This window comes from Epinephelus fuscoguttatus, linkage group LG7, assembly GCF_011397635.1.
Source record: "Epinephelus fuscoguttatus linkage group LG7, E.fuscoguttatus.final_Chr_v1".
NCBI lineage: Eukaryota > Metazoa > Chordata > Actinopteri > Perciformes > Serranidae > Epinephelus > Epinephelus fuscoguttatus.
The window spans coordinates 20,793,775-20,820,543 of NC_064758.1; the positions used below are offsets into that span (position 1 = coordinate 20,793,775).

A 26,769-nucleotide genomic window follows, 5' to 3' on the forward strand; every position below is an offset into this window, starting at 1 on the left:
GGAAAAATTTTCACTTTTTGAGAAGTTTTCTTTTTTCTAAAATCAGTATACAATGTTCTGGAAATGAAACTTTGTGAAACAATGAAATGTCGTATTATATTCTGTGAGAAGTGGTTGGAATGGAAGCGGAGAGGTGCCGATGGAAGCTGAGTCAACTGAAATCCAATGAGGGGCGCCATCATCATCATCAGAGCAGGACAGGCCGTGGTCCCGATGACCTCACCCTGTTTGTTCAGTGTCTTCTGGGAAGACAATGCCGCCTTTTCATGTGCCATTAACCTCCTCCCTGCTGAAATCCTACCAACAAGCTAACAGCTGAATTCTCTCCATTGAAACAACCAGTGGAAATACAACAAAAAATATAGTTTTACTGAATGGATTCCTCTGAATGAAGCTGCTACTGTAACACAATGTGTATCATAATGTACAGTGTGAATATGGTGTTTGGAGTAGTTTGGCAAATGAGCTGAAAGATGGCAAAAGCAAAATTTAATGCCTGAAGTCATGTTAATGGAGTGACATAAATGCCAACTGATCCAACTCTCCCATGGAAGTATATGTGCCTCAGAACAAAAGAACACTTCACACATCTGTTTCAAAACAGGTACCTAGGTGAGGGCCAAGTAGGTCACAATTTGCAGATAAACACTCGCACACTGTCTAATTTGCAAAATAAATAAATTTATTGCAACGTTGGGTAACTAGACCTTCATCAGGCAAACAGTTTTGTGTCAAAGAAGTAGGGAGTGGCTGCGAGTTTGCAACCTACCACATTCCCCACATGCAGAGGGGAGCCATAAATGCCAAACATTAATTTATGATGTGACAATCTAAGATATAACACATGGCCCTTTGGAATTTCTAGAGGCCTTGTTGTATTTATTATGAATTTATATTATATATTTATATATTGATGCCGTTTATTTTTTCACTTGCCCTACAGGTTTGGAAATTTATTTTTTGAGAGTGCAGTTCAACCTTTAGGGCTTTAAGCATTTGTTTATAAGAGCCGACCCGTTTTATGTCAGCACTTTGGGGTACCTTTACAACTGCCACTAACAGTATTTTTACTTTAATACCTCTCTATCTCCATGTACAATAGTGAAGATTGTCAAACAGTAAATTGAGGTTTGGTATTTATGCCTTCCTATTGCACATGGGGAATGTGGTTGGTTGCAAACATGCAGTCACTCACTACTTAAGAGGGTTTCTCTTAGTCACAAACCATTTCCCTGATGAAGGTCTAGTTACCCAAATGTTGCGATAAATTCATTTCTTTTGCAAGTTAGACAGTATGTGGAAGTTTGTCTGCAAAGCAAAACATATGTGGGACACTGTCATGATGTATTGTTAAATGATTACAGTAATAATAAGTGTTTAATAATGAGGCTTTTTGCAACTTCCAGGGATACAACTGTTGATAACAGGTGCTAGCTTCAAACTGAATGTTGTAGGAATAAAATAAAAATAGAACTGTTAATTCAAGCAATTACAAAGCCTTTAACCTGACCTGAGGTGTTGTGGTCACTACTGTACTGTGCAGTGAGATATGATTCTGTCTCTAAACTGTATTATTGGTAGTGAAAAACAAATACCACCCATATATAACAAAAGACTGCACTTGGAGCATGTCATTTTATTTCAGTCATACTTTGAAAATCCTCCAGCAACAACACAGGGATTTAGTATATTCTTACCTTGTTCACATATGCACTTGCATGTTTGCACCAAGTGCTTGATTAAAGAGCAACACAACTTGGTACACAGCCACAATGAGGCACTTGATATTGCAGATTCACAAAGCAGACGTACAACACTCAGACAATTTGAGACCTAACACAGACATATATGTATAATCCAAAAGAACAGCGCACTGCACACTGTCCGTTTGATGTTGTATACTTTCCAGCTTACCTGGTCGCCATCAGCACCAGCGCATATGTTAAATAACATTCGTTTATTAAAGATGAAGAAATGTAAGCTATCGCATGCAAAGATAGTCAGAGACATGAGGTGCAGGGTGGAGAGACTAGACTTGCATATGTCATTGTATCATTTGGTTTTTGTTACAGCATAGTAAGGCAGAATATAGACTGTCAAAACTAATGTATAAACACAGAAAATTATTTCATCGTTGTGAACCCAAGTTGAACTTTTTGATAGTCCTCAAAGGTCTCTCCCATGCTGTTGAGTGTCACAGTTTCTCTAAAATGATTTGAAGGCCATCTGGTACGTTTATGTTATAATTACTCGGTTATTTTAAAGCTGCAAACACAGCAAAGAAAAGACAGATTGACAGGCAGACTTGCTGCTAAGTCAAATAAGCATCAGCTGTAGCACAGGAGCAAAACAAACTGACATGAGGGACTGATTTCATTTCAGAGATCACTCTCATGGATCTGTCCAGGTTACATGAGTATGTTGCGTTTTATGCAGCAAAAACAAGGCAGTTCTCAAAATCTCATTTGACATGGATAGTTCTCCCAAATAACATTATGCAAACGCTTCAAGTCTTTGTCCTCCCTCGAACATTTTTAAAGCGAGTCTTTGGGAGCCATGACAACACTCTGTAGGACATCCAATGGAAACACGGAGAACTCTGTGCTTACTCAGTGAACCACAAATCCCAGAATGTAATTTTAAGGCCGCATGATATAAGAGCTCAGTTTGTGATGTGTGGTTCATACAGGAAGAGACGGGAAATTATTTTGAACTTTCTGGACTGGTCATAGTGGAAATTTCTCATAGACAGAATTTTGTGGAACTTGTCTTCCAGTTAGGTAAATCTCCAAGCATTTCAGCATAGTGGTTCTTCTTACATTTGATAGGGTCTTTAGTAAACTTCAGGGTTCAAAGAAAACGTAGCATTATTATGAAACATCCTGGAGAGAAATATACCATATATAAAGTGTGGGTAGTTTGTCAGGGATATTAATAATAGGGTAACTTATTGCTTTACATTTAAATTTGTGTCTTCACTAACTAACTAATTATCCATGACTTGAGGAAGTGCAAAGAACTACAATACAAGTAGGTGGCAGTTAAATATTTGAAATAAATTTTAAAAAGAAAAAAGGAACTTTGGGGATCAAGCAGTCAAGACGCTTACTTATAATTTTAATAAAATCAGTATGTTATTGCTAAAAAGTTAGTTTGGTTAGGCAAGGTATAAAGTTTCCTCTGCAAATTTTAGTTGAAACTTTGAGTGCTGAAATAAAAAGAAGGAAAAGGCAACACTGAATTTTAAATGCACAGCAGGATTAATAAGGTTAGTGCATAAAAAGGCACCATTTGAATACCACTTTCTTTGAACACTATTTCAGTCTATTTAAAAGGCAGTCACACAATCGACTTGTGCATCAAGTTATTCCATAAACAATTTAAAATGGTCTTTTGATTCCAGACCTAGGCCAATGAAAATGTTTTATGGAGGTACGGCACAAAACTGTAAAGAAAAGTGAATCTTCCATCTTTTAGTAACATGGTACACAGAATGAAATAAATAAAGGGTGTTTTTAGGTTCCTAATTCAGGCTACAACAACAACAACAACAACAAGTCTTGAAATGAGAATTAGACACTTCAATGTGTTTATACTGTAGTGGCTAAAAACATTCATGACAAATCAATACTAAAATGGCAAAGATGTAAACTTGGAAATTCAACCATGAAGATAATTTTGGCAAATCAAAGCATGATTGATGAATTGTCACATGCTGAAAAAAATGAGCAGTCTCTTCTGAAGAAAAAAAAAGTCCCTTTATCATCTGTTGGCTTCAATCCCTTAAGACAGCTCTCCCAATGCTAGTGATGACAGCGCACACAATGCAGCAAAAACTGATAAAACGGCATATATTATGATGAAAGTGATAAAATGTCTAGTAATACATACAATACTTTTGGATCAACCAATAACACACCGATTAAGTGCAAAAGTCACAGTCGGTCTGAGCCGTTTGACTCACATGATTCTGAGCTGTTGTGATCTGTAATGTGTTTGCCTACTAAAAAAAAAACTAGTTCCTCATTCCACAAGTCCCACTCAGACTGCCGTCTCTCTGCTGGCTTTTAGATTCGGAGCAGACATTTGCCTGCGCATTCGTGGAGGTGCCTGAAAGTTGATTGGATGGTTAGCGTGGTCAATGTGATGGTACTGCTGGTAGCCATTGAATCTGCCATCTGTAAACATCATGCTATCGTAGTGGCAAGGCTGTTGTTGATGGTGTGGCTGGGGATATGGTGGCTGGTTCTGGTGGTGGCGGGGCTGGTAGAAAGCTTGCGTGTGCCTCCTGTTGCATTCAGACTGCTGCAGTGACTCCATGGAGCCAGAGGGCCGCTGGCGGTGATTAAAAGAGTTGCTGCGGCCTCGTTCATGGGGCTGCTGGGACTGGTTGTTCCTATAGTTATGTCTGTGACCCTGGCTTAAGTTTTGCTCCAAGTCTTTGCTCCTGCGCTGGACCGAAGGGCTTGGCAAGGGGGGAGTGACTTGGATCAGTGAAGCAGCTAGCTTTTCTCTAGACTGCAGTCCTTCTCCAGCTTGGCTTTCTCCCTCTTCTTCCTCTACAGCTTCTTTGGGCACCTTTAACTCAATGACCTGTTGATCTGTAATTATGATATGAGTCCCGGGACTCCATGAGTTGCGGTGCTTGGGGTTGCTTTTGAAGGGGAAGCGCAGCTTGCGGTCTTCTGGGGGTATAAAGCGATGTGGTCCAGTTTGCCGGCGTAGCTGCTTGGAGATCTCTTGTTGCTGGAGGTTCTTGAGGCGTAACTGCTCTTGACGCATCCAGCGCATGTGACCTCGCTTTAGGGTTGAGTCCTCTCCCGTACTTTGGCCTGTTTGTGAATCTGCATCCTCTACATCAGGCTTTTCAGGCAAAGGAGGCTTTCCTTCTGGGGTGCTTGGAATTGTGGCAGCACTAGCAGCGCCAGTAGAAGCACCTACAGGAGGCTTTTCTTGGCTGTCTGGGGTGATGAGTGGAAGGACCTTTTCCATTTTGACCATCTTGTTCCTGAGAGCACGGATCTCCTCATCCTTCATATTATTTTGTTTCTTCACCTCCTGCAAGATGTCCTCAAGTTTATCGATGTGCACCTTTAGGTCATCCATAACAACCCCTCCTGGTCGAGTCCCATTGGTAATGACATCCTCAATGCGCTCATCACCAACCCCTACAGTGTCCCAGACATCCCGAGCCACTGCCCTCCACGAGTCCCGCTCGTTGGGGTCCTTCTTGCTGTAGCTAGCACAGAGCTCCTTCATCTTTACAATGGCCAGTGCCTCAATTTCTTGCCGTGTGTGGCGGAAGTCATTGAGCGCTACTTCATAACAAATTTCTTTGACTGCTTGGATCTTCAGGTCAGAGATGGTCACCCACTTGGAGTCCTTGGTGATGCGGCGCCGCTGAGGGATCTGGTACATTTTAACTGGCTCCCTTCTCTTCCCACTGCTGGGTAATCCACACTTTTTCACTATGGTTTGTAGCTTGCTGGGGGGCAGCTTTTCCCTCAAGGAAGTGATCAGCCTCCAGCTCTCTTCACAAGACCTCTTATCTGAGTCATCCCCACTATCAGAGTCTCCATCCTTGAGAAAACAACACAGGAAACAAACCAAAGGGTTCCCAAAACAAAAGGAGAAATTAAAATGGGAAATCAAAGAGAGGATGAAATGATGTCTTTTTTTTTAAAAAAAAAGAATGAATAAAGGTATGAATATGCAACATGGGAACCTCAAACATGAGTTAAGTTGAAGTTAAATCCAAATATAATACATAGGCTTAGACAGATTTTTGCAGTTTTTGAGATTTAGGATATTTACCAAAGATGACTATTACACTGTAATAATGTTATTTAAATATTGTGCATACATCATTACTGTACAAGATGTATGTCAACATGCAGAATCAATCCATCCAGAATTATGTTCAAAATAAAAGTAGAAAAACAAATGAAAATCCAACAAACAGTGGCTTCCATTGACTTTCTTGCTTGTCCAATCCTCATTCTTATATTTTCTCTGGTAAAATGCTGATATGGATATTAATAATTCATATTCATTAAAACATTGTTGTAAAATCTAAGCTTTTCACATCTCAGAAATGGGGATATCAGCTTTAAAAATGTTGTTCCCAATGTTGCATATTGTTATTAAAAGTAAAGGTAAAGCATGTCTATCATGATTAGAAAAGAAATATCAATTAGAGGATAGTTGCTGACTGGAGCACTTCTGTATTGTTTTGAGATATTCCTCTTCTTAATTGAAAATTTTGTGATTTCAAAGCTGGATTCCAAACATGCTACAGAGGCATGCATGCAGGTAGATTTGGAGCTTTCTCCCTTTAGTCCAGAAGGTTTGAGTGGCTTTAGTATTAGCAGTGAGTTAGAAGACAGAGTGTTCTTGCAGTTGATCAGAAAGCCAGTAGAGAGAAGAGAGGCAGGAGTGAGGGTAAGTGTTAATCCACTACAAGAAAGATGTTAGTCGGAAGAAAAATGCAGTTTCTCATTTTTTTTGGTAGACAAAGTGCATTACAGATCACAACCATTGGGTACAGATAATTCAGGTCTTGTGTATGATACTGTAACTACTGCTAGAATTGGACATGTTACGTCGCTGGGAGTCTGAACCCCTATGCCTGAAGCTCTGCACATAAAACCACCAGAGTATGGAAGAGGTCTGTGATTCACTGATTCAAGCAGTGATAACTCTATTGTTGAGCCGTGCCCTCAGTGTGCTACACAGATGCCAGGTAAGGCTAGCAAAAAGAGGTAGCCAAAGAAGTCAATGAGAAACCACATTGTCACTATCTGTCAAAAAACTACAGCAGAAATTTTTGTTATCACAATGCATTGTACATGTCAGCAACTGCATTGAAGAGATGAAACTCAGGACAAAACAGAGCAAGAAAACTAGAGTAGAAATCTAATCCAAGCAAATCAACAGCCACTTCAAAGCTGACCAGCTCAACAGCAAACACTGCAACTTAGTCCAGAACCAGTACTGAATGAGTTAAGAAAACATGCTATTAACATGAACCATGCAAAAGCAGCGTCACTTTATAAAAACAAAGCCATGTGTTTCAATGTGTTACTGAACAGTAATCAATTTTTCAGGTTTAAATTAATTTTGATCTTCATGTCAAATCAACTGTAACTGTAAGTTGCTGTTTTGCAAGATTCAGATCCACTATAGAAGACACAAGAAAAGTGAAAACAGGGATTTGGAAAGGGGAAAGCTTTACAGTCTAATTCTCGCTTGATCAAATTGCTACAGAAAAATCAGTTAAACTCAAGAGGAAGGCGAGTAAAAGCTCGTCTGTCTCAAACCAGAAAATCTTCCATGCAAGAAGAACAGGCATGCGCTAGGAGTAAAAGTGTGATTCACACACGCACATCTCAAAAGTGTCAGAGCTCAGAGTGAGAATTAGTACTAGTCAGATTTAAATGGGCCGAGTGGAACTATCATCCGAAAACGAGTACTAACTCTCCAATTGTATTTAACCATAGAAAAACCATGCTTTAACTTTGAATTCCACTCATGACATTTCACTCAAAATCACACAAAAAATATCACAAAAACTGAATCACTCAATAAGCTGCCAAAATATGATTAACTTGCAAAAAGCATGAATTAAGTTAAGGCTTAATACCTCTTAAACCCACTCCACAGTTACTATAAAGTTGTCTACAACTTCTAGCATGATGATAACACAAAACAGACTGAATCCATAAAATTCACAAAGTGGGTTTGATTAAATTTCAGCTTATTCGCACTCACCAGTCGCTGTTGCTCCAGAAGCTGGTCTGCTTCCTCCTTCTCCTTTTTGTACAAGATTTCCATCTCAGTGAGCCTACATAAGTAAAATACATTGTGAAATCTGTAACACAATTTATGATGTATTCTACAACTTATATCTGACAAACACTCACAAAATCAGTCGACACACACTATTACAAGTTTATTTAAATACAGCAAAAAGGATGGACTTCATACCTTTTCTCCATCTCCTGCTTCATGTCGATGCCCTGCTTCTCCAGAAGCTCTCTCTGAGCAAAGGTCCAATCTACTGGCTCCACAGGCGTTTCAGCAGTTGGCGTCTTCTCCCTTTCAGCTCGGGCCTGTTCTGGGTGGTTGAACCGGAACACGTGGTTCTTTCCCATAATGATACGGTTACCTGGAGGAAGATGGGAAATAAGCGTGGAGAGCACGAAATTAGCAGAGCTGATAGAAGGGTGTTTTTACACCTGAGCTGTTTGGTCTATTTTAATGGAACCATGGTGCATTTCGTCAGATAGTCCGGTTGGTTCGGGGTGGTGTGAAGGCTCCTTTAAATGCTAGTTTGTCTGAAAACCTGGGTCTCAGTTTGCTTCCAAGTGCAGAGGTACTTGGCTCATTTAAGTTGAGAACACGATCTGACCCAAATACAGGACGTGAACCAAAAAGCAGTGCTAATCCATAACTTACTATGTCCATACCTCACTTGTTGTCTGTGTAACAAGGACAACACAACAAAATTTCTCTCTCATCAGGGCCTGCCTTCTCTTTCAGTACTGTCTCAGTCATCTCATTGGAAGAATGAAATGCTCGACAACTAGCTGTCTTGTCAGCTGCTCAATTACTTTGCCTTCTTCTAAAATAACTGAATGATAGAAAGGCCAAACTAAATCAGAAAACCCAAGATTGCATTTATTTGGTGTTGCTCTATTAAATCTCCAACCAGGAGGTGTCTACCAAGTTCCCTTGGGCATTCCGCTATATAATAAATTTGCCATTGATTCAACTATATGACATTCGTTCACATGTTTGTTGTGCTAAACAAAGTGTAGTGTAAATGCTAACCATCCAAATTAAAAAATGTAACCATGCTGCAACATCACCCCCATATCGCACCCAGTTTACCAAACTATAGGTGTGAAAGCGCCCCAAATGTAGGCGCTCCAATTTTTGTTTTTATCATTTTCTTTTAAAACTTAAATTAGAACATTACATGGGTTGATATGACCGCTACTGTTCAACTATGATTCATGAAGACCAAGGAAAAAACATTAATAAATTCAAGTATCTATAGTTATTAATAAAATCAGAATCATTTCAGCATACAGAGATAATACATGTATCACATTTAAAGATTATTTACAACTTTATTTACAAAAATGAGATATGTACCTGAACGAAGCTGGATTGAATCGTCAACACGCTTGCCGTTGACATAGGTTTCTGATCCCTCGCAGGGCACCAGCATGACGATAACTTCAGCAAAAACACATCAACCAATCATCAGTGACTCATTTATGATCATTCATTTTTAAATGGTAAAAGGGTGACTGCTGACCTGAGCTTAATGTTTCCATTAGCAACAGAAGATGAATCTTGAGTCTATATTTATGCACTAACGTCCATAGTCATAGGTATTTGACGTCAAATTAGAGCAGACATATGATCTATCAAATATATTTTCAACTCCACTTAATTCAAAACAATCCAGATATGAATACACATTCATACATTCGCCAAGGCAAACACAAGCAAGCTGACTCATAATATGGTGCCTCACCATTTCCATTGGCATTCCTCTCGCTGCGGAAGATGCAGTGCTCTTCCTTGATATGCGCACCACTTAAAACAATGTCCTGTCGTCTTTCAGCATCAGCCTGGCCCACCCTGAAACAATCATAGGGGCCATTTTGAGAGTGTCAACTCAGCCCTGTCATTGTATTGGTGGCCATTTTGTAAAAAGGTCATCAGCAAAAATTAAATGGAACTTAAACCATTACTTTTAGAAAGCAGCACTTCTAAAGCACTATAGGTTCTTTCATCTGTGATTCTGTCATCTATTATCGTCCCCCTGAGGCACAATTGTAACAAAATACTCAACAGGAATAATCTACTGAGGGGGCCCAAAGGACAAAGAGGGGAGGAAAGTAACTTTAGAAGGCAAAACTTTTTCTGATCAGTGGCAGATTTTAAGCCAGTTTTTCCTCTGACTCTGAAAGTTCAAAACATCAAAAGAGGAAAAATGAAATACAGAGTTGCTTTTCAGATACTGCCTGGAATAAATTCAAAACCCTTCCACATCCTCTGCAGCACCTCAGTGTCATCATTCACGTTTTGGTTACCTTGTAATTCCGTCTTTGATGTAGTAGAGCAGACACTCCGACATGAGAGGATCCTCATTCAGGTTAACAAGGTGTGGAGTCTACAGATGGAACACAAAAGGTAGATAGTTTACATTTCCAAGATTTCTCTTCTTTCATCAATATTCAGCTGTGCTCATGGTATAACATTACTAAATATGTTAATCAAAAGGGCATAATCAGTGATACATGACGTGCAGCACATGAACATGGACACATATGATCACAATGACACAGTGCTGACACCTCTAGAGTCTGATACACCACTACAAATAAATCTAGCAGCTACTCCGCCACACCACCCACCTTTTTTGGGGAAAACACCCCATTAAAGTCTGTATAAAGATCACACGGCTTCTCAACAAAATGGTAACCCATGGAGAGGCAGTGAGTGAAAGGAGAGAAAAAAAATGAATGGAAGACAAATGGACAGAAAGAAGAAAGACCTAAAACACATAAACTTGCAAGAGAGGAGAGGGGTTCAAACACGCCTAAAGACAGATTCATTTCAAAGACGGGAATTTTCTGAAACCAGAGCTGATCTAGTGACAGCTAGCACTGAACAGTCAGTGATTAAAAGATACCAAATTCCTTTCTCTGTCACAATCATGCTTCTTCTGACAAGCGTACACTAACACAACTATTGTACTTTATGTGGCTGCTACAAGATGCTTCGTCTACTGGAAGATGCTAGAGAGGTGGGGAGACTTAAGGGAATGCACCATTGCCTGTAATTTAATAAGTCTCATGACAGCGCTGATAGGTCTAAGCAGCTTAACGAAAAAGTTTGAGAATTCTACTCAGAGCTGAGTATTATGTTTTAAGACAAACCTTGATTCAAGTGATCTGTGTAAAATTTAACTTCAAAAAAGCTTAAATTCTGCATCACCCACCAAATCTTAATCATTTTCAAGTTATGTATATTATTAGACTAAAATATGAAGGGGAAAAATTAACTGTAGATGCTCCACACAGTAGTTAACCAACATGCAGATCTGTGCAACAAGTGCAATAACCATGAGGCGACTTTGACCATGGAAATAAGCACATTTATGATGTTAAGTCACTACTAAAGACTAAACTCATCTAGTGCAGGAGAGGTGCTCTGTCTGCTAATTAAATTAACAAACCTTCTTAGTGGGAAAACAATCAAACTGCTCATCAAATGGCCCGTCACGGCTAAGCTGAATATGCGAAGGAGGCAAATATCAGAGTGGAAAGACAGACAGAATAATAAAGTGAGTAGATGAGGGAAAAAAAACGGTACAGGGAGGCTTCTTGTGGAAAAAGATAACATGGGAAACAGAAGTGAGGAAGTGACAGTGGAAGGCTGTGCATCACCACCCATGGGAAATCTGACAGTCCCCCCTGCCACCAAAGTCTGTGCTTGTGTCTGATGTCTGTTCTACCTTTTTAGGAGAGAAGACCCCCAAAGTGCCTCCATCTTCACGGATTGCCACACCCATCTCTGCAAGCAAGGCTTCCCTGTGGTGGTGGAAAAACATTTGTAAGACTCGGGAATAATACTTTAAAAGACAGCATGTTGCACATATTCTTCTGCAAACGGAAAGCCTTTGTGTTGAGCCTTTGTGTTGATTAGAGAAAGACGATCAGAAGTGATTGTGTGCAACATTACAGCAAGTGATTTGTGGAATGACAACAGGCAGAGAATGGCACCGTGGAGGCTCAATGGACAGACAGTAACATGTTTGATGTCTGAGCCACAGATGAGTGGATAAACGGTGAGAAAGGGTGCATGTTAGAGAGGTGTTTGTGCAGTAGAGTGTGACAAGAGAAGGGAAGGGAAATGGACAGAATGAGCACGGGGGAAATGAGACAGATAGGTGAAGAATTGAGACAGACAGCACAGAGGGGTGAATTGCGACAGACAGCACAGAGGGGTGAAGAAACAGAGACAGGGCCTGCAGGGGGTTGTCTGACAGGACACATCGAAGGAGGGGTGAAGGCACATGTATGACACACATCTCCCCCTCTTGAGAGACAGAGGTGGAAAAATCTATACTGACCTCTCCATGCGGATTGCCTCCGTCTTCCGCAGTTTTTCTTCCCAGGTTTCATTGAGCTCAGCAATGATCTTTTCTGACTCCTGAACATCGGAGAAGTGTGAGGAACACAACCAGTGTAATGAAATCTTAACTATTAGCAGTGCAACAGTGAAGTAAGTGCATTTGGCAAAGTAGCCCAGCCTAGATTCAACAGATTTAATTTCCTATCCTAGTGTCAAACACACTTTCATTGATGAAGGTTTTGAGTCAGGCATGAAAACAGACAGACTGCTGTATATTATGGAAATCACACCATAACTTTAAGAGTTTCCAGTTGATAATGTTTCTTAAATCTATAGTAATAATCTGCCTGTTATTCATCTTTTAAAAGCAGTGAGGTACTGTTCATCTGGGTATTGATGTATTCTGTGACATTTGTTATTGTCAGGGTTTAATAATGCAGTATATAGTCATCTTACTTTAATGTCATAATGAATTGTTATGTTGGACAATACTAACAAAGAGCAACCTTCACTATTATCTTTGTTTTTGTGTCACTAAAATGGCTGCAACACCTTTAAGGATCAAAGAATGTGAGTAATATGTGTCTCACTACTAAAAGCCAATAAGACTGGATCTATTTTGGTCTAATTTCCTCCGTATGTGCGTTGGTGTTTGACGTCATTGGATGACAGACAGACTGGGCACCATGGTTGCCATGGAAACTGCAGCTCCTCATGGTTGGTTGTTGCAATGCTATGTGCTCCCTTATCAACAGTGTGAGAGGTCTACAGCGAGCGTGAGAGAAGTACAGCTCAGAGGCCACATGAGGACTGACAGCAAAATGTGTTTTGATTAAAGGCTGTGTGTGGGCTAAAATTAAACAACTGCCATCTCGATTGTGGAACACACTAATTTCTAATTTACTGAACAAATATTACACGGTGTGCTGGGTGAGGCTTTTATTGTTAGTTGGTTATGATTTTGACTTTTATTTATCATTTTAATCAATCAGTCTATAAATATTAAAAATGTGTTTTAAACATGTTTGGTTATTCACAGAAGTTACAATAGTGTCTGCAGATTTTCTTTTTTCCAATAACTGGGATATCGATGTACACAGATGTCAGCACTTGGCTTTGCATAAACATTTACAAGCCATCATGTTGTCTAACACAGCACAACATGGGGCAGCTTTCAGCTTTACTGAGAGCATTAAGAGCTTTTCTTAAAGATACAAGTAGCCAAACTTGAGGGTCTTAGCAGAGTGGGGGGGCAGACAGCTGTGGGACTCTTCCTCTCTCTTAACACCAAACATAAGTGTGATTTGACTGCTGCAGTCTACACAGGCCAACTTTACCTTGAGTCTTTCAATTGCCTCCTCTCCTCCAGGGGTGGACATGATGCGCTCCTGGATGCTGGTGACGGACTGAAGGCCGCCCTGACTGCACAGTGAGCCAGAAGATGGTGAGGCTGTCAGGGAACCAATAGGTGCTGTGGAGAAATGGCCAGGGCGTTGGTTCTCTGAGGCTATCAAGTATCTATGCTTATTGTTCTGAATGTCTTTGAGGTCTGAGCCAACAGCAGGAGAGAAAGAGAGAAAGAGGGGGAGAGAGAGAGAGAGAGAGAGAGAGAGAGAGAGAAGGAACAAAACACAGAGAGAGGTGGGATAGGCCCAGGACAGGACAGGGGGGATAAACCACATAAAATGGAGGAACCAAATATCAAATAGGAAAAGGGAGAGGAGAGAAAGAGATGGGGAAAGAGAAAGGACAAAGGGGAGGGAGACCAATGTAAGACACACGTTGTACGTTAAGGAGTTAAGACAAACACCCAGCATAATGGTCAGCTACAGAGAGAAGCAGTTTTCACTCCAGGTGCTTTACAACAGTCTGCTTGCATCAACTCTCTACTCACAAAAAAAATATATTAAATTTGACTTGTACTCTATTAGAGTGTTTCCAGAGGGCTGCTTTCATGTGGACCAGAATTACAGTGCAGAGCAATTAACTCTGAGCACTTAATTTCTAGTGTGTACAGTTCTGTGGAAAAGGGGGGTGGGGCTTTATTGCCTTTGTCTTGAATCAGACCACACTGTGTGAAAACTGCTATCAGTGTATCAACTATAGGATGGGAGGGGGATGGAGACTGTAAGAGGGTCCATAGGGAAGACAGATAAGAGACACTGACACATGCTACCAAAGTCCAGCCTGCAGTCGCGTTGTTTGACTCACCGCACACACACGCACGTGCACTCACACATCCACCATACCAGAGCCACAGCAGCCTCACTAAAAGTCAGGCAGCTCATGCCAATATAATGGCCTCAAGACCTCTGAGATAACACAGACTGTGTATTTTAAAAACTAAATAAAAACAACACCAAAAGCCTAATAAAAATAGAGTTAAAATGATTTGAGAGGTGCTGACATTTTTCATATTCTAGAAGACAAGGGAATGCATCAAGATCCAAGTACTAAGCTACTCAACTTTACTAATACGTATTGGGATAACGGCAACAGAATGTATACTTTCACCCTACACATAAGGGAAAGCAGATGAACGCCTGCTTTTGGGCAAGAAGGAGGAGTTATTAAGGGTTTCTGATAATACAGCAGAGGGCACACTAGCAAACTAAATATTCAATATGGTAACACGTTAATTATCATAACACATAAGATAGTTGACTCTATATCTACAGTTCACCTCTAGTGTGGCTACTAAGAAAATTAAAATCATGCACCTTTCCGTCTGTAGCTCTGAGCCTCAGTTTGAGAACTGAGAAGTGCCATTTTAAAGATATGAGCACTGTCACCTGCAGCGGATGGTTAGTAAAGAAAACAGAAAAAAAAGCAGACAGAGCACCGTCAAGACAAGAAACTTTAGAAAGTGATATGATAAGAAAATGGTGTAGGTGCCTTGGGGGTGGGGAAGACAGATCGGATATTCTAAAAGCAAAAAAGTTTTGGTCCAAAAGAAACTCATGATACAGTTGGATTTGAGCCTGCTAATAGCTGCCTCACCCCCATCGTTCTGAAATAACAGAAACACAAGCGCAAAGCATGCTGAAGTTGTGGCATGCTAACCCTAGCCAGATCAGCACACCTGCGGAAGCCTTGCATTTTTTACTCTTCTTCTATTAAGCTTTTGCTTTTTAGCATTTACATGCAAAGCTGGTAGCGGATTTAATATACAGGTAATGGGGGCATAAGCAATGTTAGCTATTATTAATAGGGCAGATAGTGATAGACAATTCGTGACTACCACACATATACACACATTTGATTCCACTTCCTGGGCAATCATCCCCCATAGGATCAACTGAGGGGAAGCAGGAAAAGATGAGAAGGGTCAGAGGTCAGCACCAGTAGAATGAGAGGAAACGGTTACAGACATTTCTTAGTGAGCTGGATGAGAACCATAACGAGGATGAGAAGAAAAGGCAGTGAAGTGACTTAGTAAGTGCCACGTCATTAGGCGTGATCTAAGCAGGCATTAGCATGTAGGCAGGTTATTAATCAGTTCAGATATTAGAAGTTATTAATGGGTGTATTATGTCTCTAATTTACTAGGCTATGGCCCATTACTCTTGTGTACAGCAAATGAAGCATGATAGTTTAATGCAGCTTTAAACTACGACTTCAGTCACAATTAGCCAAATACGGCCATTTATGTTTTCATTAAATGATTTGTAATTGTACAGTATGCAACCTTAAATATTTTAACAATAAAGTGTTCTATAGCAGATATTATTCACAGTACAAAATATCCCTATAAGGAGGCATAATAGACCATTTGTGTATCATGGCTGTTACAAGTCCTTTTAGTTGTTATGCACTGGGTATTAATACAGGCACAGCGATGAAAACAAAGTTGAATGATTGAAAGAAATGAGAGTGAAGTTGAGAGAAGATGTTGTCAGCATATGGTAGACCCTGACAGAGAAGGTAGGAGCTGTGTGGCTGCAGATGCCGCCTGCTGTGATGGCATTAAACTCACTGTCTAGGATGTCTCCCAGGCCCTGAGCACGGAGCAGTTCCTTCAGTCGAGCCACTTCGTCCTTCAGGTCACGCACCAGCTTGTTGTTAGGATCTTCATTGATGACAGCATTGCACTTGATGTTCTTAGCTCGGTCAGCATAGCTAAAAAGCATAATAGCAATAATTTTTATTTGTAGTTAAGGATTAAATGCAAACAGATGTAAACAAAAGACTGGGATTATTTTTTGTCACTGTCTGTGTCCTTGATGGAAACCTTACCGGAGCGTGCTCAGGGTTTCATCATAGTTGATATCTGCAGGACTGAGGGCAGCTACCATGGCTGTTCTTGAGTTTCCACCTGATGACAAAGACCAGTACAAAGGTAAATTATGTGACAATGTGGAACATTTTTCTACCACACTGTATGCAGACTAAAAAAATATAGATTAGTATTAGATTATAGAATACAATATTCCACAGCACTGTACAGTACATATGCTAAGCATGTAAGAGAACTAACATGGAGTGCTGCATACTAATGCAACTGGTATAAGACTTGAGTCTCATTAAACTAAACTGCAAGGCACTGCATGTGTCATGTTTGCTAAGATTGAAGATACACTGTGCACCTCTCCTCCATACATGTCTGAACCGAAGAGATTGGTGTGCTTGTCTAGTTAGGTTGAAATACAGTCTGCTGACAGTGTTCTTCTTAAATTGGCAGGGAGTAATGCACACTAGCTCCTGTCATATTTTTTACCCCCACTTCATCTTACAGCATACAGATGGTTCAGTTTTTCTTGCTGTCCAGGAATACGGATTATGCTACACAGTTCACAGACATAAATTCCACCAATATTCCACCGGTAAAGGAGATTTAGCAGGTAAAATTAATGTTCATACCGAGGTTCTCCCTCAGCAGCCATGTCAGAACAGAGTCTCTGTACGGGATGAAGTCAGTCTTCTTCTTCTTCTTGCTCTGCAGTAAACAAACATTAAGTTAACAGGCAGCAATTGACGTGAGACTTTGTATTCTAAAGCTGAATATTAGGGATGACAGTTAAGACTGAATAATATTATGATGTGCCATTGCTGCATTAAAATGGAACTCATGAGCCCGTAGTTACCACATGGGAAGCTGTGTACGTGGTATGCTTAGAATAGAATGAGATTCGATTCTATTTCTATGACTTGCTGTTCAAGTGGTTAAATTATGAGAGCACCACTGCTTGGCAATGGCAACGCGAACGCTACTGCTGGCGTCTAGAATAAACAGAGGCTAATGATTTAGCAAGCTAGTTAGCAGGTCACTCGATATGGGAAATGCAAAGGCATAATGACGGGGGGAAAGATGAGGTTGTCTGGAACATCAACATTTTCAGCAATTAAATCATAAAATTACAAAGAACAACTGTATACGACTAAGATTATATCCACTGAAAAATGAATGTTCATGGCCTCTACTATTTCTGGAAACATCAGCAAACATGCCGCAACTTGTGAACTCAGAGCCTTCACTTACGAATTCCACTTACGATATGTTTATACAGACTCTTCTCATGAACACAGTCAACGCAACACAATTTGAAGGCAGCATCAGACAAACACTTCACATTTAATGGACAAGTGGTCGGGTAAAATGTGTAGAGGCCTGATTTGATTCGCTTTTGCTCTAGTGCAAGGATTGTGGATTTTACTGAGCGTGGTGCCTAAAAGCACAGCACTGACGTCAAATAAAATGACAGTGGCAGAGCTATGTGCAGCGACTTTTGCACTGCACATGGCAAAAGGCTGTCAAATCTGCCTCATGGGAGGAGTCAGAGGTTAGTGGTTGAGCTGTCAAAGGGTTTACCTTGCTGGTACAGTTATCCTGCGTGAGCAAGCATTACAAGGACAAGAGAAGAGAAAACAGAAGGGCAGACATTACAGCATGCCAGGCTACAAACATTAATTCCTTGAGAAGACAGGGTCAAGCTTTAGAGGGTGAGAGAAAAGGAGGAGGAGAGAAAAGACAGAAATAAACAAAAACAGACATAAAACACTCACCACTTCAGCCAAGGCAGAGATAACCTTTCCTAACGTGGTGAGAGATTTGTTGATGTTTGCGCCTTCCTGCAACCATAGATGAACAAAAAAAAAAAACATTTAAGCACCATCAGGGTAATACTAGCCAACTGCTAATGCTGGTGCTTGGTGTCTGTCATAATGGGAGTCTTACCTTTAGCCTGGTACCTTTAGCTCCAGTGGAATCTGCTCGTTCACTTCCTGCCAAGTCTACCAGACTAATTTTACTGACCTGAAGAGAGAGTAAATGTATTTTAGATGCATCAAGCTTCTGAATAATTTAATTAGGATAGCACACTGAAGGAAGATAAGAATATCACTGGCACAATGACAGCACTGACTACCAAATACAAAGTTTGTGTTTTAAGAAATAGTTTTTAAAAAAAGTGTGAACCATTTCAAACATTTGGATACAACTGTCAAGTGAGATGCAGCTAAGCAGTAAAATCTGATAGAGTGGCCAGAAACAATGGGCATTGTGTTTACAATAACACAGTGGTCATTGTTTCTCCCGCAGTCAGAGGAAATGCTCCAAGTCAAATCTAAAATGGCGATCACCACGACCACAGGAGACATCTTAGTCAAAATCCACGGAGCAAACTAAATAAATGGGCTCTAAATAAAAAACATTTTGGGGAAATGCACACCCAGGAGCATGGGGTCAGAGCCAGTTATAAGTTAGAAACATGATTAAATGTGAAAAGATAATGACCTAATTTAAGAATCAGAAGATGGCTGTCTTCTAGTCTTTTCTGACCTTTTCTGTGGAGAGATCTGTTTCACTGTCGTGTTTCTTCTGTGTGAAGACGATGGTGAAAACAGCATGGGACCTGCTGCTGGTCTCATTCATGTTGGTGGCAGCCACAGTTCTGCAGGTAAGCACATGCAGCCATAGTTAGGAAAAAATAAATAAAAAATAGAGCACTTTAATCACTTTTAAATAATTCATGGTCTTGGCTATTACTGAAGCTATCATCCCTGGGTTTTACGCCTATTAAAATGAATTCAGTCTAAGGGATTACTTTGTACGGCGGAGGTGGATAATACTGTGAGGACACCAAACACAAATACACAAGGTGCAGTCAGAGGGACAGTCACAGGAAAGATACAGGCTTTTCATGCCATGTTCCAGAAATAAGCCTTCTGAGTCAGCACAGGAAGATTAAGGCAGGGTTCACTCCTCCCCACAGGAGCTCTCGTGACACACACACACACACACACACACACACACACACACACACACACACACACACACAGTACAACTGACACACACATGGCATGCACTAATTTTAATGAGAAATACCTGCAATTTAAGAAAGGTTTTGTCTATGAAGAATCACAGCTAGGTGTTCTTTATCAACACTGATGATCAAGCTATATAAATCTATGTGATAAGAACATTTCCTGATTCCAGATTATCATTACCTTGGAGGCAATTTTCATCCTTATTAAACTCATTCTTCTGAGGACATGGGTTATCACATCATCACAGCTATCACCACCACAATCAATTCTCTTGCTTCCCATTATCTGAGCATGATCCCAGGGCTTGGCTCACCTGGCCTTGTTGCCTGCGTCCATGAGGTCAGCGATATCTGTGTAGGAGGTGACAGCTAGCTTCGACAGGTCCTCCACGTAGGGACCCAGTAGCGGGTGCTCTCGCACTCGTAAATTCCCTTTGTTCTTAGGGTTTAGCAAATCTCGCACCCGCTCACAGTAGATCTCCATGTAACTGACCTGGAGACAATTGCCAAAATAATACACTGTCAGTTCAGGTACAGCAGTGCAACATCAAAAACTTACTAAATTAAGCTGAATGTCAAAACTAGTATACTGCAGGTCTAAATATTGTAGATATGTTTAATTATATTTTGTATCCTTACAGTATTTTCCTTTTTTTAAATTGTTAATCCACATAATTTACTTTTGTTTTCCAGATTGAGAAAAAAAGTGTTCAATTTAACTAAATCACCCGAAGGAATTATCTGAGAAAACCCAAGCACCTTTGAAGGTTCAGTCAACATGTGATTGATGTCTGACTATTACCAGATGTATTGTTAGGAGAAGGCTAGGAATTGTTCATTAGAAACAAGCCAACACAACAGTCAGAGGCAGTGGCTGTGAACAGGGATTACATATGTCAAAGCAGTCTGACACTCACCTCTACTGAGTAAGAGAGCTCCTCTTTGTTGCTGTCCTCATTGATTTTCTCAAATAGATCTTCACAGAGCTGAGAGGCAGAGAAAGAAGATGTTCAGGGCAAATTACGAGCATGTGAGGAGGTGAGGGCGGGGATGAATAGGAAGCGAAATCTGTGGATCAACAAAATACTAACAAACATCTAATTTGCAAATACAGCAAATCATTTAGCAGTTACACATCTGATCATAAGATCTAAGGAGCATCATCAGATAAGACTAACTATTAATGATGTAGCTGAGTAAAATACAGTCTGAATGCCAGAATAAATCAAAAGTTGGCAATAAAATTGTAAGCATTATCTGATGAGACAGCATTTTAGATGAGGACTTTAGTTTTGTGTCAGTTCAGTGTCATCAGCATAAATGTTAAACCAAAAACCATTACATTAGAAGACACAGGTAAGCGATGTATTGATTATACTCTATGTATCACGGCTTGTTCCACGTGGGATGTATAAAATTATTATATTGTGAACATCGAGTATAAAATGTCATGTCATTTTTTAAGCCACCAGCATGTTGCGTTTCAGATCTCTAGCTCTCTCCCTCTCAGACACAAAAAGAACACAAACTTGATACGTCACATGCACCACTCTGCCCATCCAGACGAGGAGCACCAGTGCGACTGTCAAATTTTATTAATGTATGAACTCGAGAGCTGTTAGTTTGTTTCCAGCTCACAGTGAGTAAATTCTCATGTTTCACAGCGCTCCGTTAACAGTTTAACTTTTAGCTGACAAGGCGTGTTTTTGTTATCTGCAAGGTGCCAGACTGCAACTTTTTATTTATATTTTGCAACCATGGAGCACCAATGTGACTTGAAATATTATTAATATATGATTAGTAGAACTGTCATTTTGTTTCCAGACCACACTGAAGATTTTTTTGGCATTTGCCTTTTTTTTACTAGACAGGACAGACTTGAGTGTGAAAGTGCATGGGACGCCCACTCTGACCACTGAACTACTGGGCACCCCAATCCTTATATTTTCTATTGAAAGTGACCAAGACCTTGACTCAGGGGCTGTGTTAAACATTCAGTGAGGTAAGTGACGCTGCATTAGACATTTCTTAAAATACAATGGCCAAAGTCCCTTCACAACTGCAATTCAGGAAAGTTAGAGAGATGTATTGTAGAACAAACCATTGGAATGATTCCTTCCTGCCCCTCCTCCTGCTTGCCCATCATGGTGTATGATTTGCCAGCTCCTGTCTGGCCATAAGCAAAGATGCAGACATTGTAGCCCTCAAAAGCATGTGCCAGCATTTCCTTGCCAATATCATTGTAGACAAGGTTCTGTGATGCAAAGCTGGGGTCTTCCGGCTATGGGAAAGACAGAGAGCAGACATTAAATGTACAGAATTTCAATAAACCTGTGGTATTGGTTTCAAATTGACAACATATGTTTAATAATATTAGTATTTCCGCTTTTATTGGTCATTACACCAGACAGAGAACAGAGAACTCACCGTAGTATGTGACCAGTAGGAGTAATCAAAACTGAAGGTCTTTGCTGGTTCCTTGGGGGCTTTGGGATTGAGAATAGCTGTGGGGGAAGAACAAAATTAATAATGTGGCTGATAACATTTGGTTTGAATGTGAATATGAGACAATAACTACTCCTTCATTTTTGCAGTTTTATCTTAAGGTCTACCAGAAGTTAATTCATTTATGATAAATCATCTGTTGAATTACTGGCTCAGGGTTTTCATTCAATCCCCTCTACCACAATTTAGTATCTAGCAAAAGACGTGTTAAGTAATTTGAATTAGAGCAGGGAATCTTTCACCAACTAGTCAGTGAAACACAAGCTTGTATCCTGGTCTTGTGATTTATTTGCAAATGTGTATTTTATTCTAGTTCTCATTTAGACCATCAAATCAAATATGTCTTAGATCAGGGTTTTTTTTTGTTTTGTTGTTCTGGCACATTCACTTTCTATTGCTTGCCAACTCACTTTGTCACTTCTGGACTTGTAAAGGGGGTTTATTGCTAAAACATCACTATCTAACCAAACTCCCATCCCTCATTCAAAGAGATTAGTCAAGTATTTCTCCTGATCCTTCTCAAAAATACACAAAATGTTACATTTCAGTTTCTCACACACACACACAAAACCCTCTCAACTATTTATTTTTATCCTGGTCAGCAAATAGTGAGCCTCCAAAGATCCTGTTTTTCCAATCAGAGAACTAACATGATATATTTGGAACTGAAAGTCACATGAACGAGAGATGGATTATGAGCCATTGGCTTATTTGAGAACTGCCACTGTTGTGTCAACTTTTGCCAAACACATCACCTTTAAATCAGGGTATTAACTGGTAACACAGCAAAAAAAAAGACAAACAATATAGAGTTTGCATAATAACACATGTAGCCTACCATCACTATGCCACCGTCACCTGTTGTGTTCCAAAATGCATGATGACACAATATTTCTGCACTACCCATACATTCCCTATGGCCACACAGACATTTCTTAATGAACAAGAATCTGCAGCCATGCCTGGCATGGCATGTCATCCCTCTGAAGCATGCTTACTGGTACCTCTGGGACGACTGTTCAAGCTTTCCACACTCTACGTACACTGGATATGTGACAGAGAGAGAGAAGGAGACTTAGAAATTACTGTGGGATATTTGTAGATTTCCGTTCCTCAAATCCCCCTCTTAAACAAAATGCACTTTTATTGACTAAAGCTGCCTTGCGTCAGCAGCCATAGTGCAGAGTGTTGGCTCAGTCTACACAGACGACCGCATACCTCCACCGTCAGTACAGAGGGGGGAGGTAAAGAGGAGGGAGCGACAAAGAGGCTAGTGAAAAAAAGGGTTTGATGGACTAATGGGTGTGCTCAAGGGCCTAGCAACAATCCAAACAGAGCAACAATAGAAACTGAAGGCAAGGTGAAAGGAAAAACAGTGAATCTGCATCTTAGAAAGAACAATATAAACTATGTATTAGGTGGATTTTCATGTCTGCCAAGCAAATCTCCAGTAAGGGCCACAAAGCCTGTAATTAGCTTTGTTTAATGCAAATTCTGTGCTTTGCTAATGGGCAAATTAAAGCCAGGTCTGCCTGCTCAACATGAGGGTGCTTGAGAGGCTTTTGCATCAAGACGTCCCAGGCAGAGTGCCTTGTGTGTTCAGAGGATTTCAGCACACTTATCAATAATGCAGAAGATGTGGAGAGACAGGGATTGCATATCACCCTCCACAGGTCACATGCTGACAGAAAAGCACAGCGTGTCTTCAGAAACCAGAACACTAACTGCTTCATGCTAAATATGTGATGATTGTAGCGGCTGGCATTGTACTGAAACTCAGGCAGCTACATCCTAGCAAAGGTAAAAACAATGCATTTGTTTGTACCCCTTCAAAAATCTTCAAACAGGTTAAGGTGCACAGGCGGAGCAGCAGCTTCCATATTGGGCACTGCAAGAAGATACAGCTAAACAGGTGGCTAAATACAGCCCAATTTCACCTTTGACCTGCCTCCAAAGGGTAATTGGAGCCAGGGCATGAGGAAACGAAGGGGGATTTACGTTACCAGTGCCCCTGTTCCCCTTTCCCGGAACAATCTACAGCGGCTATTAATGAAGAGACAGTCTAATTCAGAGTCATTCAGTGTCAGCCAAATTCAGCGTTAACGGGGCAACTGAGCAATAAAAACAGAAAGATGATGAGACAGTGCCACGTGTGGGATTTAGACAGTGGGATGCCCATGACAGGCCAGCAGGCTGACAGTGACAAACTGGCCTTACTGGGAATCACAGCTGCGTTCTAGCAAGACAAGAAATTATGTGAGCTTTCTAATCTCAGTCAACTTCCCCAGTTCGGTCATAGGCAGTCATCAGTGACATGGGTGGATGTCGTGGTGTAAAAATGTACCTAAGCACAGCTGAGCTAGTGGGAGACAATTTCCAAAAGGTGAATCATGCTCACGATGTGGAATGAACGGCTCATTCGATTGCCCACTCCATTGCTCTCAGAACAGATAGCTGCTTCACCCATGTGGTCCTGTCAGTGCGTCATAAGAGTGGGTCTCTCATGTAAGAGTCTATAAATGTGTATTGAAGGCAAGGATGCAGTAAGGGCTGGGCCTGGCAGTGGCTTCATGTGTGTGCAGTGTAAGTTCTTATTACTTGTACGAGAGACTGACACATTGTCTCTCAATCCAACTACCGCATCATCACACATCTGTCAAACTGTTGCATCTTAACGTTGAAGACTGAGGCAGAATGAGGTGAATTTTATCCCTGCCATCTGAGATTGAGTAAATATGACAGGAATGGGCCACATCTTCCAGCATGACTCACCTACTTTGTCTCAGCTGAATATCAGTCACTTGGTTCAGTTTTTACACTGGCACCTGTACATCACACTTACAAGCAGAATCTATGTGAGCACTGATGCATGGATAGTAATAGCCACAAATTAAGATGTCAATAAGGGATTCCTCTGCTTCCATTTATAGTAAATATTCCCACCAGAGTCACATCCTGGACTTAAAATGGCAGACGCATTCTGCTGCCTCATAAACGTCATCACTCTGTCTTTCTCAACCATGGCAACAGGTATAGGACCAGATTCTGGTTGCCATAACAACCTCAACTTGGCACAGACGGGGAGGATGCGGCACATTGCGTTCTGTTTTCTCTCTCCTCAAGCATTCCATATTCCTGCTCTGTAGAAACTATATGGAAACTTAAATATTTCAATTGTTTATTAAACAGTGATTTCAGGATTCTAATCCTTTAAAAAGCCTGAGGCATGCAAAAAGCATTGTGTTGAAAGCTTTAGGATTTCTAACTAAGACTACGATAAGCTACTTATCATGACAGACTCAGTAAGCAATAGCAGAAACAACTTTTCCTGCACAAACACCTTTTAAATATTAACAGCAATATTGTAATTAAGTACAAAAACAAACATTTTAGAAAATCATTTAAAAAGCCCAAGATACTACTCTTGGTGACACTGAGGGTACACACTGATCGGCTGCATACCAGGCGACACTAAGGTGAAGGTCCACAGGCAGAAAGTCAACATTATCAGTTAAAGAGAAGCATAGAGGGCTGTTTTATCGTTACCATCTCATCATTAAACCACTAAACAACACAATACTTCCATTACATAAAAGGATGACGTGCAAATCTGTGTGGGAGACAATGTAGTAGGACATGATTCTGTCAAAACACAGAAATTTAGTCAAAAACCCCATGTGCAGTGAACAAACACAAGCTGGCATACAAGGTTATATGTTTATGTGTCCAAATTGCCACAGCTCTACATGTTCAGTTCCTGTTACCCAGAATATAGGACTGATACGATGCTGGCACTCCACAGGAACTTTCCATTTCAAGGCAGGGTGGATACCCGTTAACTAACCACATCCTGCTATCACGAACATCACTCAGCTGGTTGTAGCCGGCAGACATTTTGTGCTCCAGTGTTCAACATGGGGCCTATAATCCGGCCAGGAAAGCGACGTTACCCCTCAGTAATTAGGTTGTTAGGAGGTCTCTGAGCACCAGATGGGGACTAAAAGCTAGCCTCATTCACCTGAGACGAGCAGACAAGCAGGGTCTAAAATGGCTGAACATATCTGGCTCCCCCTTCCAGTTACCCTCTAAGGACCTGCTAGCTGTTAGTTTGAGCGGATCGATGCCTGTCCGCGATCACAGGGAGGGGATGATGATCAAATAAATGCATATGTAAAATATAAAAAGGAAAACAAATGGGTGAGTTGCTAAGGGAACCCAGGCATTCAGAGAAATAATATCTGTGCAGAATTGTAATCACCATGTGTGCTTCTCTCAGCAAGACTGAGGAATTTTAATAGCATCCCCGGGGTCTGTGTGCATATGGGCAGCAGTGTGATGTAACGGTTCACTTCTGAGGAATATTATTTCATTAATCTAACTTAAAACATGCAAGTGCGCGCAGGATTACAAACTGCCATTTTCAACCAAACACAACTGTTAGTTACACAGTTAGGGTTCACACAACTCTTACCATGAACACTTAACTAATTACATATGGAATAATGGGACCACATTTTTTATGCTGTTTCGTGTTGATCATATTTGGGTTGACAAGCCTAAAGGCAGTGAAGGAACCACACCAATATAAAGCGCATCTAATTCAATAGTCTTCTGCTTGGTTTGTGTAAGTCAGGGGTTTTTAAAGTCTAGAACTGAGGGCCCCCCTCAAACCAAATCCACACAACTGCACCTCCCAAACACCTTAGAGGCATGATGCTTTGCTGGATGTTAACAGGAGATGTCAATGAGTTAGCTGTGGGTTACAACTTAAACCCTGTTTTTTTAGTCTTTAGCATATATGTGTTTACATTTGGGTAAACTGGCACCATTAAAGCCAAATTAG

The 26,769-nt window shown here is 40.6% G+C and overlaps 1 protein-coding gene across 13 annotated transcripts in view; it reads right to left on the bottom strand.

The window, feature by feature from the left end:
- Positions 1-26,769, bottom strand: part of kif1b (kinesin family member 1B) — a 64,330-nt gene that overhangs the window by 23,386 nt on the left and 14,175 nt on the right. For 4 of the 13 annotated variants that reach the window (XM_049582314.1, XM_049582307.1, XM_049582313.1 and 1 more), the window contains exons 3-22: positions 21,849-21,925; positions 21,523-21,702; positions 20,339-20,407; positions 19,736-19,914; positions 18,935-19,046; positions 18,332-18,409; positions 18,160-18,225; positions 17,966-17,983; positions 17,017-17,092; positions 16,393-16,471; positions 16,133-16,275; positions 15,413-15,454; positions 13,494-13,705; positions 12,155-12,234; positions 11,537-11,612; positions 10,110-10,189; positions 9,548-9,654; positions 9,160-9,243; positions 7,987-8,167; positions 7,771-7,843 (exon numbers count right to left, since the gene is read on the bottom strand). In XM_049582314.1, coding sequence (XP_049438271.1) covers positions 7,771-7,843; positions 7,987-8,167; positions 9,160-9,243; positions 9,548-9,654; positions 10,110-10,189; positions 11,537-11,612; positions 12,155-12,234; positions 13,494-13,705; positions 15,413-15,454; positions 16,133-16,275; positions 16,393-16,471; positions 17,017-17,092; positions 17,966-17,983; positions 18,160-18,225; positions 18,332-18,409; positions 18,935-19,046; positions 19,736-19,914; positions 20,339-20,407; positions 21,523-21,702; positions 21,849-21,925 — 2,012 coding nt within the window. Of the gene's footprint in view, positions 1-1,620; positions 5,581-7,770; positions 7,844-7,986; positions 8,168-9,159; positions 9,244-9,547; positions 9,655-10,109; positions 10,190-11,536; positions 11,613-12,154; positions 12,235-13,493; positions 13,706-15,412; positions 15,455-16,132; positions 16,276-16,392; positions 16,472-17,016; positions 17,093-17,965; positions 17,984-18,159; positions 18,226-18,331; positions 18,410-18,934; positions 19,047-19,735; positions 19,915-20,338; positions 20,408-21,522; positions 21,703-21,848; positions 21,926-26,769 lie in introns of those variants that run through there. The other 9 variants (XM_049582316.1, XM_049582312.1, XM_049582317.1 and 6 more) reach the window with 8 other exon arrangements.